Source organism: Engystomops pustulosus, chromosome 6, assembly GCF_040894005.1.
Source record: "Engystomops pustulosus chromosome 6, aEngPut4.maternal, whole genome shotgun sequence".
Taxonomy (NCBI): domain Eukaryota; kingdom Metazoa; phylum Chordata; class Amphibia; order Anura; family Leptodactylidae; genus Engystomops; species Engystomops pustulosus.
Genome location: NC_092416.1, coordinates 53,160,040 through 53,181,589, shown reverse-complemented (window position 1 = coordinate 53,181,589; position 21,550 = coordinate 53,160,040). Strand labels below are relative to the sequence as shown.

Here is a 21,550-nt window from a genome sequence, read left to right as displayed (position 1 = left end):
TGACCTAAACCATAGATGGGCAATATATATATATATATATATATAATAAAAAGCCCTATAAATGATGCTGTTGTCTAGATTGAATCTCCCTGTTGTTGTACACATCTAGAAGCCAGTTCACGTCTTGGTTAGCTCTTCAGTTATTTTAAGACAAAACAAGGAGTGATCGAAAGCACAGAGAAGTAAAAAATATATCACAACTGTGCCACTCGCCTATTAATGGTCCAGCATTCTGAGGGCTACATGGTGCAGGGTTTCCTAGCTTATCGGTATGTGCCAATAAAGCTAGCTATTTAACACTGCTATTACTGGGGTAGTGCTAGGGGGCTGCTTACTTTAGTAAGTGCTCCTGGGGGGTTTAGGGTGACAGATCCTCTTTAAATTTCATGCAAATAATATTATTGCTGACATTTCAAACTAGAAATTGTAGGCTTGTAGCTTGGTCATATCCAGTACATCAGTTGTTAACTTGCACAAGACTTTGCTACAAACCAGCACAGACATGTAATATGGGCCCTAAACTTACCACTGTCCTACAGATATAGGGAGGAGGGCTTTCAGTCTTATGCTACTTATACAATGTGTTGACCTTTGAAAGGTCCTTTAAATTACCTTATAACGCAGCATTGAAACGAGCAATCATCATCTGTTTTTAGCCCAGGGTTTATGGCAGCCTTAATCCTCCCCTGCTACAGAGTGATGCCTAATGGAGAGCACTGTTTTATTAGAAGCTGCTATAGAGGTCCATTGGGTTTCGGGTGTATCACTGCTTCATTACAAGAACACATTGATGTATCCTCTCCCAGATGCTAGTTATACAGAGGTATTCTCCATCATCATTCTCTACAGTGGTCTATGTCCATTTCACCCCAATGACCGGCATCTGGACGGATTGTATGATGCTGCTTTTATGAATGGAGAATGTTCTATGAATATTTTCATGACCCCAGTCTTACTGCCCATAGGGAATAAAAATGCTCTGGCTTTCCTGCAGCTGCAATGTTATAATGCATCTGTGTAGACACGATAGCTTCCCAGTTTGGATGAATGATGCTACTTTTATACTATTTGCATGGTTCAGCTTTTATTATTGTGGATTTGTTTCTCTGTATCTGACATTGCACTGTATAACCAGAACTGTACATTGAATTCTATATTTCAATATATATTTCAGTGCTTGTGTCATGTTTTTATTTGTCCACATCTATTTGCGACACAAATAACATTACAGATCATATTGAATGGAGAACCCATGTCTCACCACCCACTTTAGGCTGGTATTGTGTTGAGGCTACGTTTCCAAACCGGCCAGCAACTTCCTGGTTTGATTGGCTTTCCCCAGACCGAGATTGAACAGAACAAGCAGGCCGACAAGAGCATAGGTGAATTAAAGGCCAACACGCCTAGATTTGCTTCCTGTGTGCTCGGACTAGCTTTTCATGACTAAACCTGACCAAAGGAAAATCTATCAATCCAGGCCTGGTCGCTGTAATGCTGCATTCACACATTGCGTCTAATGCATGCATTTAAAAACACATTGCAACAGCTGAAGAGAGATTTGCCTAACGCAAGTTTTGTAAGAGCAAATGTTAACCTCTGTTTAATTAGACAAATTTAACTCCAGCTGATGGAATGCGCTTGCGTTACCGTGACTTAACAGCACCCCAAAAGTAGCTCCACCTCTTTGCATGAAGTGTGTTATATTTACACTTTATTTATTATACAAATCTGAGGGGCTCCAGGCTCCAAAGGTGTTAATGGAGCATGGAGCCCATCAGGCTCATTTGCATACAGACTTTCATCCTGCTGGTAGACGTCGTTTAAATAATGCAAGACCTTGTTCACATGGTGCAGAATTGTGCCGAGTGCCCACCTAGGCAATGACACTAACACACTCAGCACTAAGTGACAAAATTAATTTTTTTTTTTTTTTTTTTTTTTTTATACTGAATTTTATTTGGATATCTTTATTGCACGGTAACATTTGTTTTACCTGGATGTGTAATACTATCTTTGTATGTAGAGGGAAATCTATACAGTTACAAATATAAATGTTTATTATACAAACTAACAATTCAGAAAAGTTATATTTTAAGCTTGATGCTCTTCTTAACTCCAGCGCGAATACCAGAGAGTTCCCCGGAGTAGCGGACCACTTCCGTGCGCACTTCACGTACCTGTTAAGAGCAAAATCAAAGTCAGAATAGAAAGAAAACCCAATATGAGGGCGAAGGCCCTTCATGAAAGATAGAAAGAAGGATCATAAATGTGATACTGGAAATCGGCACAATAGGGGAGATTTATAATGGCTTGGAAATAATCACAATTATTTCCCCCTTTACGTTAAACGTTAAAGGAACATGAAGGAAGGCGTGGCAATTGGAGTGGGCCAGGCTACAACAAGCAACTTTCAAAAGTTTAATATTTCTGGGCACAAGCTGCAGCAAGTGAAATTCCTGAGGCTGTGGAATATTTCTATGCAGGATCCTCTTTATGAATTATATGCAGGTTCTGCGTGTGTGGGATAAATCTCCCTCAATTTCTGTATATTATTAAAATGTGCTAACAAGATTACATGATATTGGTGAGGGTCTGACTGCTGGGACCCCAATTATCAGTAGAATGGGCCCCAAGCACCCTAGAGAATTGGAGTTCACCCCTAGGTGGAGTGGCAGATCATGCATGTGTCCTGCCACTCCATTCAATAGTCGAAAATGGTACAGCACTCCACTATCGCCAGCACTCACACAGTGAATGGAAATGTGCTACACTCTGCAATTTTTGCTCAACCTGTTGCTCTATCAATAAGTGACAACGAGATCCGACTTCTCTTGATCACTGGGGATCCCTTCAGTCGGAGCCTCACCACAGAATAGGGGAGAACATGCAAACTTGGTATAACCTCATCATGTATGATAAGAGGTCACACACAGTTCTGTGAAAAACCACCGTAGGATAGGAAAGAAGCCGAATATACAAATACACACCTGTCCCTTTCTGCGGATCTTGGCACGTCTGTATTTCTCTCTGTGCTTAACTCTTGGATTACGGTCAATCTTCTTTCTTTTTGGAGTAAGCCCTTTATTCTTAGCAATCTGCAATGTAAACAAGGTATAAGCGATTTATAGGATGTGTAATTTATTTTATTTATGTGCATTTCTATTATATGTGAAATCCAGTCAGAGTGATTATCTTATGTGTCATTCATACACGTGAGAAGATGACATTGGTTAAGTATTTTTGTGGGCAAAAAGGAAAGAGTATGATAGAGCAAAAACCCTTAGGCCAGATGCACACAACCGAGGTCAGTCTGTGAGAAACAGACCATGTGCTGATCGGATGTCACAGACTGACCACAGGACGGGACGCGAAGCATCAAAGTAATGCATGATGCAAGGAGTCTCCTCTTCAAAAGAGCAGCACTGAAATGTAATGATAACCACAGCATGTGAAAGAAGATCCCTTCCATCATATATAATTATATGTCCTTTAAACTGTGGGCAGTCTGCCAATGCACAATCCATTTTTCATAGACCCCCCACGGTTGTGTGTAGTCAACCCTTAGGACACTAATTACATTCCTGTTACCAGAAAAGGCAGATTTTTTTTATGATGATAATTTAGGATAGCCTTTTCTATTTATATTACCTGGTAAGTGATGCCTCTCTTTTCATTGGGATCCAATTCCTCAGAAGCCTCTTCACTACAAAAAAACAAATCCAAACCATTAGGGAGGAATTGAGTAAACCCACATTATATTATGTTCAGTAAGATTACATACGTTTTCTTCTCTGCTCCAAGTTTCTTCTTTTCTAACAAATTATTCTCCATCATTCTGTAGTAATTGAGAGCTGCTTCTTCATCCAGATCGCTGTCTTCATCAGCATCAACCGCAGGTCGCTGTGCAACACACAAAATAGTATTAATACACCTTTACTTTGCTTGACCAAACAAAGTTAACATAATTAATCCTTATAACACAAAGTGGCTAGAAATGGGATTGTCCCACTTGTCTGAGCCTATTATTCCTGACTAAAACCTCGGAGAAGGTCCTATTCTTGGCCATGTTTGAATTTATGGGGCTTGTGTTCCTATAGAAATTAATGGGCCCTTAACAAATTAGTGAGATGCCGATTAATGCTTACAAAGCACACAGGACCTCCCTTCCGTTGATTGCTTGAAGTCAAAGCAATTTGACGCACACTGATCCCTCAACAGCACTGGGGATAAGAGTCTATAATGTGACAAACCTCTTGCTATAGGGCAGTGATGGCAAACCTATAGCACAGGTTCCAGAGGCAGCACTCAGAGCCCTCTGTTTAGACAACCAGGTCATCTCGACCCAGCACAGAGATTGCTCAGCTGGAAGGGAGAATGAGACCATGGGGAGAGGGTCAAATTATTATTGAAGCTCCCACTTTATGCCAGGGATTGAAGTCGCTTGGAGGCCACGGAGGGAAGTTCTAATCAGAATCCAGATTTCTCCTCCTCCTTTGAACGGTATTGGTACCGGGGCAGTGAAGAAAGCAGTCATTTACCAGTAACTAGCTGCTTAAAGGGCACTTTGTGATAAATAAAAGGTGTGCCATCACTGCTAAAGGGGAACACTGCATTAAGGGCTTCATCATGTGTGTAATGTAGTACATGTCCACCTACAGGAAACTATACCTACTGTAATATACAGCACTATACAATTCCATAGTGTACACTGCTATTATACAATTTCAGGACTAATGACTTTTCACAAGACATAAGCCACATAAAGTATATTTACAGCTATGCCTATTTACCTTGACAGCAGCTTTTTTAGAGGGTTTAGGCTGATTGAATTGAACTTTTCCTTCAGAAAGTTTCTTCTGAGCATCTTCAGATAGCAGGAGACTAATTTCTGGAGCTAATCTGGCATCCACATCCGCCAACTTGTTTATCAGCTAAAAGTAACAAAGCAGACACATCAGCAAAGGTGGAACAGCTAAGACAGTGGTAATACAGAGGTTAAAGCAACTCACACTCCTATACACGAATAGTCTCTGAATGACGGGGTGGCCGGTGATGGGGATTCTCTTTGCCTTCAGCTGCAGGTAGTAACTAATATTTGTGCAATAACTAGAAGTAGATAAAAGTATAAAGAATTATCTTGATGAAAACTTCAACAACAATATAAAATATGCAATAGGAGTAAAAAGAAGAGAGTTCCTCATGATACTTACTTTAAATATAGCTGGTATTTACACTGCAGGTAGGCACTGCCCTATAAAATACAATTTAGCAAGATTGTCAAGGCAGTGATACTACAAAGCTGTTATAGATGTAAATCCAGCAGAACCCCTCCACCCAACTCAAGCAATGTCCGTGCAAACCATCAATGGAAAAAAAGGGCAACCATATTGGTATTCCAGAAATGAATAGTGCGGACATTAGTAAGCTTAGTTATATGAAAATTCTTTATTTTTACCATATAAGTTTACCATTATTACCTACACAATTGATTAGAAAAATTATAAACAGTGGGGAACATTTATCATTTCTCTAGAGTACAAGCCCCGAAATAATTGCAATACCTAGCGAACCACCAAGAATCGAGATTATTTTTCCCTTAAGCCACCACCACGTAAATGGGTTTGAAGGGTGGCACAGTCGCCGGAGTGCTCACTATAGCCTGCGACTGTTCAAGCCTGTATTGTACACCAGCACAGCCAGCCACCGGATACATCAGGAGACCGGCTCCAAGTTTTACCCCATTAAACATCTACAACCTCAGAAAATGAAATGTCCTTTCTAAAATTCCATCTTTTATGTATATTTGGACCCATTTACCTTAACGCAAATCAACCATTTAAAAAAACATGAAACCATCTAAGGATACTTACCTCTGCTCCTTTTCATTCTGATCCCAGCGCTGTCCTCCGTAATGCCCGACACACTGGGATTGTCTATAATAGAAAGTTATAAAAAGTAGCCCGGAGAGCGGGGACAAGATGTCCAGCGCTCTGAGCTGCTAATTATGCACATCCAGCGCAAGGGAGGTGTGCTGGAGTTTGCGCTGGACATCTTGTCCCCAATCCATGCTACTTTTTAGAACTTTATTTTCTAGGCAATACCGGTATGTCAAACTTAGCAGAAAACAATGCAGGGATAGGAATGAAGATAAGCTTATCCTTAGATTGTTTCTTTTTTTTTTTTTTTAAATGGTTCATTTCCTTTAAGAAAAAAAATCTCCTCTAAAGTCATGTGAAAATTAGCAGAAAAGAGTCAAATTTGCATGATACGAATCAAACTTAGAGACTGCAGACAAAGTGTCAACACAGATACCCATACATCAACTCATCTTTCACATCGTAATTAGGTCTGTGGCTCTGTCAGCTACAGAATAGGAGGTACAAGCAGATGAAAATACAGATGGGATCTAATCTTTATCTGCAGGTCACATTCCCAACTATGTCTAACTGCCCAGATATCTGCTTCAGAGAAACACAAGCCTAAAAGTATCCTAGGATTCTATCTTTAGTATGAGGTTTCTAGGTATTATAGAGACCACTCCCCTAGAGTCTTGAAAACACTCATCTTAGGCAATAAATGACTCTTCTTGCCTCATATGCACAGGACTTTAGAGGTGATATTTTTTCAGGTAAACAAGCAAAAAGAGGGAATTCTAGAAAGAAGATTTTATACCCTACCTGCTAGTAGTTTAGTGGGACCCAATGAGTGGATAAAGGATTCAAAGAATATTGGAAAAACAGATTTCATAGGAAGCTGCTAGGTAGCAACCGATGACTGAATTCCAAGCAAGATCTTATGGTCAGAGAACAGTCACCTGAACTTCCACTTTCAGTCTAGTTCTAGAAATCTGCCTCTTTTGACAGTAGAGACATGAAGGCACCGAAACCAACCAAATAAGATAAACATTTAAAACCTGTTTCTTAACAAATGTTATTATCACGTTAAAAGGCATCTACCACCAGGATGAAGGACTGTATATGAATGAGGCTGAGGGGCTCCAGGCTCCATAGATGTTAATGGACCCTGGAGCCCCTCAGGCCCATTTGCATAGTCCTTCATCCTGGTGGTAGATGCCCTTTAACCCCTTAAGGACGCAGGGTTTTTCGGCTGATTTCTCGCTCTCAAACTTCAAAAATCCATAACTTTTTAATTTTTACGTGTACAGACCTGTGTGAGGGCTTATTTTGTGCGTAATTTTACTTTCCCGTGATGTTATTTATTTTAACATGCCGTGTACTGCGAAGCTGAAAAAAAATTCCAAATGTGGAAATTTTTTTTTAAAAACCGCACGTTCTTGTGGGCTGTTTTTATGACTTTCACTCTTCGCTCCAAATAACATGCCTACTTTATTCTTTGGTTCGGTGCGATCGCGGTGATACCAAATTTATATAGGTTTTATTGCGTTTTAATACATTTTCAAAAATTAAACGAATGTGTACAAAAAAGAAAAAAAATTTTTGCCATCTTCTGACGCTAATAACTTTTTCATACTTTGGCGCACGGAGATGTGTGAGGGGTCATTTTTTGCAAAATGAGGCGACGTTTTCATTGCTACCATTTTGAGGTCTGTGCGACATTTTGATAATTTTTTATTTCATTTTTTATGTTATGTAAAAAGGTGTAAAAGTCGCATTTCGGACATTTGGCCGCCATTTCCCGCCTCGGAGGTCACCGCCGGCCGTAACCGTTTTTATATTTTGATAGATTGGGCATTTTGGGACGCGGCGATACCTAATGTGTCTGTGATTTTTACTGTTTATTATGTTTTATATCCGTTCTAGGGAAAGGAGGGGCGATTTGAACTTTTAATATTTTATTAATTTTTTTTATTTTTTAAACTTTTTTTTTTCACTATTTTTTAGACCATCTAGGGTACATTAACCCTAGATGGTCAGATCGCTCCTTCCATATACTGCAATACTACAGTATTGCAATATTTGGCATTTTTGCAGGTCATACATTACAATGAGCCACTGGCTCATTGTAACGAACCTGCATAAACCACAGAGCCGGATCATAGGGGGGGCTCGCGGTGCGAGCATGTGACGTCACCGCGGCGCGACTCACGGCGCGGGCTGTAGCAGGGCGCCGCCATCTTTGTTTACATCCGATCTCCACCCTAACAACGCGAGGGAGGATGAAGACAGCGCGCATCGTGGGAACGATGGAGGGTGAGTACAATTTTAGTATTATATCTAGAACTGTATATAGTTGTTATGGGGGGGGGGGGGTATTATATCTAGAACTGTATATGGTTATTATTGGGGGGGTTGTATATATTTATTATGTGGGGGGGGGTGTATAGCAATAATAGGAATCTGTATAAAGTTGTTATAGGGGGATTGTATATATTTATTATGGGGGTGTATATAGTTATTATAGGGGCACTGTATATAGCTGTTATAGGGGGTGTATATAGTTATTATAGGGGGGTGTATATAGTTATTATAGGGTGTACATAGTTATCATAGGGGTCTGTATATAGTTATTACAGGGAACTGTATATAGTTATTATAGGGGAACTGTATATAGTTATTATAGGGGGGGTGTATATAGTTATTACAGGGAACTGTATATAGTTATTATAGGGGGTGTATATAGTTATTATAGGGGGGTGTATATAGTTATTATAGGGGGGTGTATATAGCTGTTATAGGGGGTGTATATAGTTATTATAGGGGGGTGTATATAGTTATTATAGGGTGTACATAGTTATCATAGGGGTCTGTATATAGTTATTACAGGGAACTGTATATAGTTATTATAGGGGAACTGTATATAGTTATTATAGGGGGGGTGTATATAGTTATTACAGGGAACTGTATATAGTTATTATAGGGGGTGTATATAGTTATTATAGGGGGTGTATATAGTTATTATAGGGGGGTGTATATAGTTATTATAGGGGGGTGTATATAGTTGTTATAGGGGGGTGTATATAGTTATTATAGGGTGTACATAGTTATCATAGGGGTCTGTATATAGTTATTACAGGGAACTGTATATAGTTATTATAGGGGAACTGTATATAGTTATTATAGGGGGGTGTATATAGTTATAGGGGACTGTATATAGTTATAGGGGACTGTATATAGTTATTATAGCAGGACTGTATATTGTAATTGTTATACAGTTATTATAGGGGTGTATATAGTTATCATAGGGGCACTGTATATAGTTGTTATAGGGGGTGTATATAGTTATTATAGGGGGAATGTATATAGTGATTACTGGGAACTGTATATAGTGATTGCTGGGGGAGCTGTATATAGTGATTGCTGGGGGAGGTGTATATAGTGATTACTGGGGGAGCTGTATATAGTGATTGCTGGGGGAGCTGTATACAGTGATTGCTGGGGGAGCTGTATACAGTGATTGCTGGGGGAGCTGTATACAGTGATTGCTGGGGGAGCTGTATATAGTGATTGCTGGGGGAGCTGTATACAGTGATTGCTGGGGGAGCTGTATATAGTGATTGCTGGGGGAGCTGTATATAGTGATTACTGGGGGAGCTGTATATAGTGATTGCTGGGAGCTGTATATAGTGATTGCTGGGGGAGCTGTATACAGTGATTGCTGGGGGAGCTGTATACAGTGGTTGCTGGGGGAGCTGTATACAGTGGTTGCTGGGGGAGCTGTATACAGTGGTTGCTGGGGGAGCTGTATACAGTGGTTGCTGGGGGAGCTGTATACAGTGGTTGCTGGGGGAGCTGTATACAGTGGTTGCTGGGGGAGCTGTATACAGTGGTTGCTGGGGGAGCTGTATACAGTGGTTGCTGGGGGAGCTGTATACAGTGGTTGCTGGGGGAGCTGTATACAGTGATTGCTGGGGAGCTGTATACAGTGATTGCTGGGGGAGCTGTATATAGTGATTGCTGGGGGAGCTGTATATAGTGATTGCTGGGGGGAGCTGTATATAGTGATTGCTGGAGGAGCTGTATATAGTGATTGCTGGGGGAGCTGTATACAGTGATTGCTGGAGGAGCTGTATATAGTGATTGCTGGGGGAGCTGTATATAGTGATTGCTGGGGGAGCTGTATATAGTGATTGCTGGAGGAGCTGTATATAGTGATTGCTGGGGGAGCTGTATATAGTGATTGCTGGGGGAGCTGTATATAGTGATTGCTGGGGGCTGTATATAGTGATTGCTGGGGGAGCTGTATGTAGTGATTGCTGGGGGAGCTGTATTTAGTGATTGCTGGGGTAGCTGTGTATGGTGATTGCTGGGGAGCTGTATATAGTGATTGCTGGGGAGCTGTATATAGTGATTGCTGGGGGAGCTGTATACAGTGATTGCTGGGGGAGCTGTATATAGTGATTGCTGGGGAGCTGTATATAGTGATTGCTGGGGGAGCTGTATACAGTGATTGCTGGGGGAGCTGTATACAGTGATTGCTGGGGGAGCTGTATATAGTGATTGCTGGGGAACTGTATACAGTGGTTGCTGGGGGGAAGCTGTATATAGTGATTGCTGGGGGAGCTGTATATAGTGATTGCTGGGGGAGCTGTATATAGTGATTGCTGGGGAACTGTATACAGTGGTTGCTGGGGGGAAGCTGTATATAGTGATTGCTGGGGGAGCTGTATACAGTGATTACTGGGGAGGCTGTATATAGTTATTGCTGGGGGTCGGTATATAGCGATTGCTGTTCCCTGTCTGGACTACATTCAATGGGGGCCTCCACCATGTTTTGCGCCCAGGGGCCCCCACCAACCTTAATCCGGCCCTGATAAACCATGTAGCCTCGTGTCAAAAGAAGACCCGAGGCTACCATGGTAACCGATCGCCACCCCCCGGCGACTTTGCCGGCGGTGTTTAGAGGGTTAATAGCCGTGATCGGTGCAAGCACCGACCGCGGTTATTAGAGGTGGGGGTTTTGTGCAAAATGCAAAAACCCCCACCTCTGTATGAAGAGGACTCAGCCCGTGAGCCCTCTTCATACATCCCTTATACCTCTGCGCCGTAGAGCTACGGTGCAGAGCGTTAAGGGGTTAATTACTGATCTCATAGAATTACCTTTCCTTTAGGTATAATTCCATCTTTTACCATTTTCATTAAAGGTTCCAGTTCATTTTTCACTTCAGCCAACTATTGAAGAAAAAAAAAGATAAAGATAAGAGTAATGGACAACGAAGCCAGGATTATGATAATCTGATCAAGGTATTTGGTAGTCTAAAGGGCAGTGCTGTCCAACCTGATGCTCTCCGACTGAAACAAAGCTGACAGCCTACAATGCCAGTCTATTGTTCCTGGGAGTTGCAGTTGGGAAACAACTGGAGAGCTTCAGGTTGGAGGCAATTGTTTTAGGGCAACGCTACCTGGAAATAGAAGACCAAACTTATAGGTGACTCTAGAGACAGCAACAGGTAGTCCCAGTACCTTTTGCTTAAGATCTTGTATCAGCTCCATTAGTTCCGGAGATTCCTTCTTTAACAATTTCCTCTTTTCCTTATCAGACATCTTATTTAAGTCTTGGACAATCTTCTGATCAGATGCAGAGGGTGTTTCTTCACTAGGCTTTACTGCAAATTCCTACAAAGGGAGAAAAAAAGAAATAGGTGAAGTATACAATAATGTCAGAAAATATACAAAAATAATCGACAAGCAAACACCTGCACTTTACCAAGATGTCCCTAGCTGCTTACATATCATTTTCTGGATGCTAAAGTCCCTCGGGTATATAACAGTAATATAGTGAAACCCCAATGCAGTTTTGGGTAATGGAATCCATCAGGATCAACTTCAGGGTCCGATCATCCTGCATGCTGTACCATTCTTCCCATCAAATATTAACCACTTCTCGACTGTCATAGGGCTAGATACGTCAGATTTGCACATGCCCGTGCAGAAAGGACCCGTGATGTAATAGCACATCACGGGTCGGCTGCAGTTGCTTGGAGACTGTTCATGGGCTGAGCCCTCTCCATTGCCAGTATGTCTTTGCTGCAAATCGCAACAATGACTTACCGGTAACACCCACAATCGGTGCTAGTATCTTGTTGGAGACAACATCTGGGAGCGGCGATCGGTTGCCGTGACAGCCTTGGGTCTTCTGAAGACCAGAGGCTGTCTGGATTTAACCCATTCATTACTATGTGCTAATTGCACATTGTAATGTATGAGGATAAAAATCCCCATACTGTAGTATGGCAGTATATGATAGGATCAATCAGAGAACCTAGGGTTAATGTACCCTAGGGAGTCTGAAAAATAGTAAAAGTAAAAAGAAAAAAAAAGAATTATAATTAAAAAAAACCCTAAAAATTAAAATCACCCCACTTTCCCTAGAACGGATATAAATATAAATAAATACATCAGGTGTATCTCTCTGTGTCTGAAAATGCCCGATCTATAAAACTATAACAACGTTTATTCACTGCGTTTAACACTGTAATGGAAAATAGCGCCCGAAATTGAAAATGCCACTTTTTTGCCATTTTGAAAAATATAAAAAATTCTCTAAAAAGTGATTCGAAAGTCGTACAGCCCTAAAAATGGTAGCATTGAAAACTTAAAGGAAACCTACCACTTGAATTGGCAGGTTTAAGAAGAAAACACTTATTTTTGTTAGTGTTTTAAACCGCTGTATCGCGGTTTAAAACACTTTTTAAACTTTATAGCCGGCGCAGGGAGTTACGCGGTCAGCGTTTACCGTGCGCGCGGCTACATAGGAAGTGAAGGAGAGCCGCGCGCATGGTAAGCGCCGAGCGTGCACCTCCCTGCGCCGGCTATAAAGTTTAAAAAGTGTTTTAAACCGCAATACAGCTGTTTAAAACACTAACAAAAATAACCTCCGGCACCAGCTCACCTTGAGCTGGTGCTCGGTGTTTTCTTCTTAAACCTGCCACTTCAAGTGGTAGGTTTCCTTTAATCAGAAGTCGCAAAAACTGACACCACCCACAGCTCCTTATGAACACACACCTTATTTTAAAAAAAACTTTAAATTGGAAAAATAACAATAAAAGTTTATTTTTCACATTTGTAGTAAATTATTGGCAATTTAAAGTCTCACGTGTCATGGAAAAAATCTAAGTAAAAGTTGCAATGATTTGTAAAGCTTATCCAGAGATATGGTCATTTAAAGCAGTGCATAGCAGAACGCCAAAACTTTACCTGGACATTCAGGCACCATCAGTCATGAGGGGGTTAATGGATTTGCAACACTGGTGTGAACACAGGCTTCATTGGGAATAAATATAAAATTAAAACCACCATCTTACCTGAATAAAATCTAACCCATAATCTTCTTCGTTTAGGGCCTTTGCTAATCGCCTCTGAACATTCTGTGCCTCCTCCTCTTCGTCTTCAGCCGCGGCCTCCAGCTCTTCCTTAGTTTTTTTCACTTCTATTACAAAACATTGACACACATTATAGCTGCTCAAAAGAAAACTCCTCTCTAAACAACCTAGGCATTACATAATACTGATGTTCTTAAGCTACATAAAAAACTGTTCATTGTGTTTTTGATGCTAGAACACAAAAGTCCTAGTAGGCATACTAATAAAGGCTGTACTTACTTTTAGTTGATTCTCTGTAGTCTGTGTTATAAAAAATCTTTTTCCAATTTCCCCATGCCATGTCACTTGGAAGACCTGAATACAAGTAAATTATTAGGTTAGTGCATTATATGGACACTTAGACCCTGTTCACATCTTGTTATGAGTTTTTCATTGGAGGTATATGTTTGGAGGACTCCCACAGTATATCACTTGGAGAAGGCTGCAAATCCTCTTTATAGGCATAGTGTGGTATAGGTCACCTACTCTGCTCTGTAGCAAAATGTACAAAGAGCGTCTTCAATGTTCCTACTAAACGTATCCCCTTAAAAAGGGTATTCCCAAGAAGACAAGATTCTTAAATATACTAAGGATAATACAATAACACATTTTCTAATGCACTGTCATTAACAAAAATACAGCATTTCACAGATACAATTCCAACTTGTCTCTATCAGTTCTGGTGTCTTCTGACTATGTTTGGATTCTTCTCATGAATAGCTTCTCTTGTCTGCACAATGCAGTGCTCTCTGCCTCCTGCCCTCTCCCCCATACATTGCAAGATTAGCTCATAAAGAGGCACTTGTAGACTTCCTCTACTAGCTACAGAAAAGATAAGATCTTTATACAGGAGGAAGGCATAATTGTGTGTGTTATAGGCGAGTTATCAGAACTGAGAGTACTGCTGTGTTTTATATCCATCTCATGGATCTTATCATCTCTGATTCGTCTCATCTATCTTTTTCTGTGTGTCAGATGCTAGTTAAGTGTTCAGAAGCTAAGTAAAGTGCAGATAAACCCTGTACTATGATAATCTAAACACATTGTCAGCACACTATATCTCACAGAACAGAGGAATCATTGATTGTCTGCTTAGAGTCTCCACTCACACTCTGGAATTTTACACTGAACATCACTAAGTGATAAAACAGCAATAAAACTAAGTAAAATTGTTAAGTAACAGGTTAAAATGATCTTTATTGTGTAAACATCACTAGGGGGTTAAAATTTGAGTACTTTCTATCATGGGCAAACTCCTTTAACGTTTGGCTTTACCAAGGAAAGATGCTCTCCCATTATTAGGCTACATTCACACAACGATGTGCCCACCGTACTGTAGCACGGTGGGCACACGTCGGTGCCCGGAAGAGCGCTGCTCAGCCCCGCTCCTCTCCATAGCGCTATATCGCGCACGGCGCCGTATTACAGGGAAGGATAGGACATGTCCTTTCTTTCTCCCGGCTACGGAACGGTGCCCATTTCCGTCTATAGGGGACGTTTATATGTCCCACATACAGCCGTGTGAACATAGCCTTAATCTGTTATGGTTCCAAGACAAAAGCTCAAGTAATGTAACTGTCCACACACATAGCTATTATTAAGTGCTAGTCCAATTGTCTACAATTAGTACTACTTCTCAGAATGCAGCCCAAATTTAACCTTATCTCCTCTCCTGTTCGGGAAGAGATAACACAGAATAGTGATACAAAATCATGTATTGTGATGGATAAACCCAGTTCAGTTTCAGATTTGGTCCTGCATGTTTACCATCTTCCACACGGTCTTCTAAGTCACTGCCCATGGAAAGTTGATCATCCTCCTCCCCAATTTCCTCCATATTATGATCCTCCTCCCCTTCATCTTCTTCATCATCATCATCTTCATCGTCATCACCATCATCTTCATCCTCAATATCAAGAGGCATAACCTCATCCTGCAGATATGAGATAAGAGAACCCGTCAGGCAAAATAGCCCCCCTAAACTAAATATATAAACTGCCATTAGAGAGCATTCCCTCTATCCCTTCATTGTCCCTCTACATGCCTCTAAACCTAAGCAATGGGCGCTATATGCTGATGACATGTTATTATTTTTTAACAATGTGCAGGACTCCCTACCTCCATTTATGGCTCTCATGATAGAGTACGGAAAGTTCTCAGGTATTCAAATAAATTGGAACAAATCCGTGCTTTTACCCTTAGACCCTCTCCCTGGAAACTTCAGCACGGGTCAGCTACAGGTAGTATCCACATTCAAGTATCTGGGTATATGGATATCACCTAATCCCAAAGAGTATATAACCTTAAATATTCAACCAATGATGGCCAGGGCCCTGGAAAAGGTGGATGCGTGGTGTAAATTGCCATTGTCTGTAGTAGGGAGAGCAAACCTAACAAAAATGGTTTTGATGCCACAGTTTCTCTATTTATTACATAACTCACCAATATGGATCCCAATGACATACTTTTATCGCATACAAAGTATATATAGGTCTCTGATTTGGCGTAAGAAGGTGGCACGCATTAGGCTAGAAACGCTACAAAGGGCAAAAGATGAAGGAGGATTAGCAGTGCCTAATCCGTATTTGTACTTTTTGGCTGCCCAGCTACAACAGCTGAAGGGCTGGGGACAGCCGGATAGTATTATAGCAGTGGAGCGCCTTGTGTCCTACTGTAATGATGGAAGACCCCCTCTCTATCTGTTGGAAATAGGTGCCCAGACCCGACCCCCGGACATGCCCCCTACGGTAGCCTTAGTGGTAGAGGTATGGAGGAGAGCAAAGCTGATGCTTGGACTAGAGGGCTGCACAAAGATCACTCCTCTGTGGAGGAACCCACAACTCACTGAAATAAATAAACTAGAAGAGATCGGGATATGGGAAAATAAGGGGATTCATAGGGTGGAGCAAGTAGTATCCGAGGGAGTGGTGAGAAGCTTTGAGCAGCTACGGGAGGAACATCAACTGCCACATAACATGTTCTACAGATATCTCCAGTTAAGGCATGCCCTGGACACTCAAATGAAAAGTACCCCACTGACCATTAAAAACCATTTAGTTATTAACACTTTGATCTCCCCAGGAAATGGCAGGGGAATAATATCGCTTATATATAGACAACTGCTAGATGAATATCATAAGAAATTCCCGTTAACAATCCGGTCTAAATGGGAAGCCGATATTGGGCCCATAACAGACGAGCAATGGACCTCCATTCTGGCTTGGACACCAGATCTGTCTCCAAGCGAGAAACATAGACTCTCGCAGTTATTCCTATGCCACAGAACATATAAGACGCCAGCGTGGTTATGCAGAATTGGCATTAGGGGGGATGATTGTTGCCCAAGATGTGGTAGAGAGGGGGCACATCTGCTCCACATGATGTGGGAGTGTCCTGAACTGGGCACGTTCTGGAAGGCGGTACTGAGTCTTGTGAAAAAGGTATACGATGTGCAGATCCCTGCCACTCCTATGGTTTGCATTCTGGGCTGGGTAGATGAGGTAACAGATGAAAGGGGACCTAAACTGGGCATTGCCCGCATGTTATATCAAGCGAGAAAACTAATTGCGTACCACTGGATACAGGCTGCTCCTCCTACTAAACAGGAATTTATCACTAAAATGAATAAGATAATTAGGCTAGAGAAAGGGGTATACATTAAGAGAAAGGCTGAAAAGCGATTTGAGAAAATATGGTGGCCTTGGCTTGATTCACCGGGACTTCCATCAGTGCACCTGCGCAGAAACCCATTTCACACTTTGTAAGATATGGTTTCATTGCAAGAAGAAACTGGCTGTCATGAGCTTTATTGATGTGATTGTCATTGAGGGTCACGGATTTGATCTGCTTTTGTATATAAGGAGAACCCCAATACGCATTGTTTGATGTATAATGCAAATTATATGTGAATATGACCTTTTTTATGCTGTACGGTCTCTGGAGGGTGGGGGGGGGGGGGGTATCTGTTTTATGTTGACTGTTGTAAAATGAAAAAATGTTTAATAAAAAAGAGTGGATTAAAAAAAAAAACCTAAGCAATGAGGTCCTAAAGCTGTATGCAAATGACCTGTGAGAAGTCCAATGAGTCATTAGCATATTCAGGCTGTCCAGCTTATTCATGAGTGGGAGGTACAGCCACACCCCTATTGCTTGACTGACAGCCTGTATAATGATGTAATGTCTCTTCCATGTGCTTCCTGGTGGTGGCACCCCCTGCAGCCTGTGTGTGTACAGGAGAGATACAACAGCTCCAGGCAGCCATGTTATAGCAGCACAGGTCAGGTACTTGTGTAGCTGATGTCTGTGTCTCTCACATGTGTATAGCAGAACATGTCAGGTACTTGTGTAGCTGATGTCTGTGTCTCTGTGTATTAGGAGGATGCAGCATGTCAGCAGATGCAGCACACACACTACCAATGCTTTACTATACATTATACACACAGACATGAGCAGGGGGAGGAGAGGGGAGGGGCAACAGGGGTGACATAACTGCCTCTGACCATGTGACCAGACTCATTTACAGAATAAAGACAAGATGATTTTGTAATGATTAATGTATAAAATAACTAGATAAAGGCTGGGATGGATCCTTGTGAGCTGTTCCAACAGGTAGTGGTGACAGAAATAGTGACACAGACCTGATGACAGGTGTCCTTTAAGGAGAGGGGACAAATCCTCATAACTGTGCTTTGCGATAGCGGGTCATATCGTTGGGTATTTCTCTGTTCTTTGTTACCTCAAATTGCATATTACACGGTTTTTAAAATAAAAACAGGCACTGGAGCATCAGATGCCACAGTCATTGCACTTACCGCGCTGTCATACGGTTCTTCATCGCTGTCAAGCTCCACTCCTTTTGCCATCAAACTCTGAAGAAGAAATGTTTTTACATGAGAAAGTTAAGATGGCAAAGGAACCAACTACAACAATCCAGCAGAAAAAAAGTGGGGGAACTTTATAAAGATATCTAGGTGATATTGTGGTGCAAAAATCTAGAATGAAATTAGAGAAACTTACCTCAAACTTCTCCTCATGGTATTTATCGATTTCATCATTATAGTATTCTGAGGATAGCTGTAAGAAGAGGACAGACAGGTCATCCCTCTAATAACATGAAAATAAATTGTAGACCAAATATTACTTTGCAAATAAGAGGTCATGACCATTATTGAACAACAGCCCAATATACCTGAAAATGTCTGACTAATATTACTATGAACAATAGCTCTCCACAGCAACAATAGTCTTGTTTTTGGAGGTTGGGTGAACAACAAAAAGGTATTTTGGCATAGTTTTGTATTTGATTATGATGTACAGATAAAATAATCCAAACATTTCAAAGTGTGGGTTGTCAGCGAGTCTGTAATATGAAATATGTTTTTTTTTTAACCTAGGGTCCTCTGGTCCATGGAAACCCATTGGCACCCCAATAGCCCTGAAAGTGTAATCAATCCCTTTAATTGGCATCATTATTAGAGAGCGAGAACTCCCCATGATAAATCGGGAAGAGGGCATTCACCAACATTTTAAGTCTCTCATATTAATTGTTAATCTTGAAGAAAAGCCATTAATATCCTATCATCGTGGGGACGCCACCCCATCCTCCACACACACTGATCAGATATGGATTGTATATCCTGAGAACAGGCCATCAACAAACAATACTGGACAATGCTTTTTACATTTAGAGATTGCTTTGCATTTAAATATTTTAGTATTTATCTCAATATCATACACATATCATATACAGTATGCATCACCTCTTTAGACGACGGGACATCTGCTTTGGACAGCGATGGATCGTATACAAGTTTATCTTGTTTTATTTGTGGCTTAGGCTTCGCAATCCTGTAAGAATAAGATATTCTTGGTTATAACATATTATATATATTATATGTTTCCAGAGAAGCTAAGAGAAAAAGATAAAAGTCATCAGTTGCTGGGCTGTCAGGATTGTATAAGATTGTGCATGGACATGCTCCCAACTAGAAACACCCACTTGGCTAACTACTCATACATTTTCATATGGACAGAGCAAAGTCTTGCAACCCCAACTGACCCCAGCAGTTAATGCACCATATGACAAGCCTTAATATAATGGCCATCATTTAACTGTATAACAAATTTTAGTAATAAATAATAATCTTTATTCATATAACGCCATCAAATTCCATAGCATATGATAAAGCTTTTGTGTGCATGCAAATCTACGTTCTAAGCAGTCACATGGGCAGGGAACCCATAAATCTAGTCATGCTTTATCAAACCTCTGTTCTTGCTCTTAGAAAGGTATTTATAAATTGACAAATGGGTGCTACCAGTGGGGGATCCGTCCCAGTATAGATCGACATTGTCTGCTTGCTGTTGACTGTATATGGACATGCCTTTTTATAAAGGAAATGCTGACACCATGTTGTTATATATATATAGGAGAGTTTTTTTTACATGCTGGTGGCACATTGTAACAGATCTTTAAAAATGACAATGCATACAGACTCCAGGCTATAATGGATAGACTGTTGTTCCCCGATTACGTCATGGAAAGGAACAATCACAGCCAAAATGGCGGCGCCCATGTACTGCCGGCAACATGTAAAGAGTCTACACTCACGTTCAGGTGATACTGCAGTATGCAGCAAATACCCAGTCGGTATGGAGAGGGCTCAGCATGTGAGCCCTGTCCATAAACCCTTCACCACACACCAACATACTTTTACTGTTAAACAACACATTTAAACAATGTGTTGGTATTCAATGGTAGAACTAACCTAAACAGATTTACCCACAATGGAGAGATGTGAGTCTAGAGCATTTTAGTGTCCATGGGACGGTTCATAGTAGGTTATATTGTTCATACGGTTCAAAAAATGACACAGGTCCATCAAGTTCAACCATGGAAGGGATGGGATTGGATGAGGAACAGATTTAAGGGAAACAATTCTATATAAGGATCAATGTTATGTAGATGTAAAAAGGCTTCTAGACCCTTCTTGAAGCTCTCTGCTCTCTGTACTGTGACCAGTTTTCTCTAGGCAGAGACAGTGCCCCCTTGACTTTTGATATTATCTAACCTGGAACAACTTTTCACCATATTTTATGTATGGACCATTCATATATTTATATGAATTAATCATGTCTCCCCTTCGTCGTCTCTTTTCAAGACTAAATCTATCTAGCTGTTATTGGCTCTTCGCTGTAGCCTCTCCAGTTCCAGGGCATCCTTTTTATGCACTGGTGCCCAAAACTGAATAGTATGTTCCAGGTGAGGCAGAACCAATGCCTTGTACATCCCTATCCTGTGAGGCCATACTACTTTTGATACACAACAAAATCTTGCTGACTTTAGAGGCAGCTGATTGACATTGCATGCTGTTATTTTCTCTATGATCTACTGGTACACTCAGGTTTTTCTCAACAATAGACTCTCCCAGATATACTCCTCCTAAGGACATGTGTTGCATAGGGATTATTAGCCCCCAGGTGCATAACTTTACATTTATCCACATTAACTAGTCTGCACCAATTACACTTTGGATGGTGGATACGTCATTCGTGTCTTCCCTTATGTGTGGTTCATCAAAATCTATGATGGATAACCAACAATGTGGCAAATTGCATCACATAATGGACCATGGAGGCTCAATCCCCTAGTATTGTTTCTAGAGAAGAACAAAGAACGTCTCTGAGGTCACTGTGTTTGTGTAATGAAGATTTATACAATTTTCCAATATACTTTATGTATCTATTCCTCAGCATTTTATAGATCTCTGCGTGCTGTAATTCTATGGTAAGCTTCTTCCTTTACTCAAAGAGGACATTAATCTATCCCTGGGCACGAGAGGTCACCCAGGTGCGCCATGCAGTACTATCACAGACAGTTATCAGAGCTGTGTGTTATAAGGAGCTGTGCTCCTGTGTGACATCACATGACCAGGGACAGACTTCAGACCAACAACAGATCCTAAAAGAGATGGCTCTGCTGACAATTACACGTCCGATATGGATACATATCGCAGCACACTGTGTAACTGTATGAAACCACACGCAAAGCAAAACCCCGATTACCTCCGACGCTTCCCCATGCTTTCGTCTGTTTCAGCTTATGCTCCCATGTGCTTACAACATCCGGTCCGTTTAAAAATACATTCCCCCTAACAACAAAGGTGACGACTTTGGTTCCTATGAAGAAAACTAAGCTTGTGAAATATATGTCACGAATATAAACATGAAATTGATAATACACATCACACCCCTCTATCTCCTTCTCCCATC

The 21,550-nt window shown here is 41.0% G+C and overlaps 1 protein-coding gene across 1 annotated transcript; it reads right to left on the bottom strand.

The window, feature by feature from the left end:
• Nucleotides 1-663: 663 nt before the first annotated feature.
• On the bottom strand, nt 664-21,449 carry UTP3 (UTP3 small subunit processome component). Its single transcript, XM_072156122.1, has 16 exons — nt 21,344-21,449; nt 19,039-19,126; nt 18,296-18,352; nt 18,091-18,147; nt 15,047-15,212; nt 13,520-13,594; nt 13,223-13,347; nt 11,382-11,534; nt 11,019-11,090; nt 5,211-5,251; nt 5,010-5,106; nt 4,791-4,931; nt 3,782-3,900; nt 3,649-3,703; nt 2,988-3,095; nt 664-2,177 (listed from the first exon to the last, which is right to left on the bottom strand). Exons 1-16 carry the CDS (start codon nt 21,358-21,360, stop codon nt 2,085-2,087), a joined length of 1,464 nt encoding a protein of 487 aa, XP_072012223.1. The 5' UTR covers nt 21,361-21,449; the 3' UTR covers nt 664-2,084.
• Nucleotides 21,450-21,550: the final 101 nt, after the last annotated feature.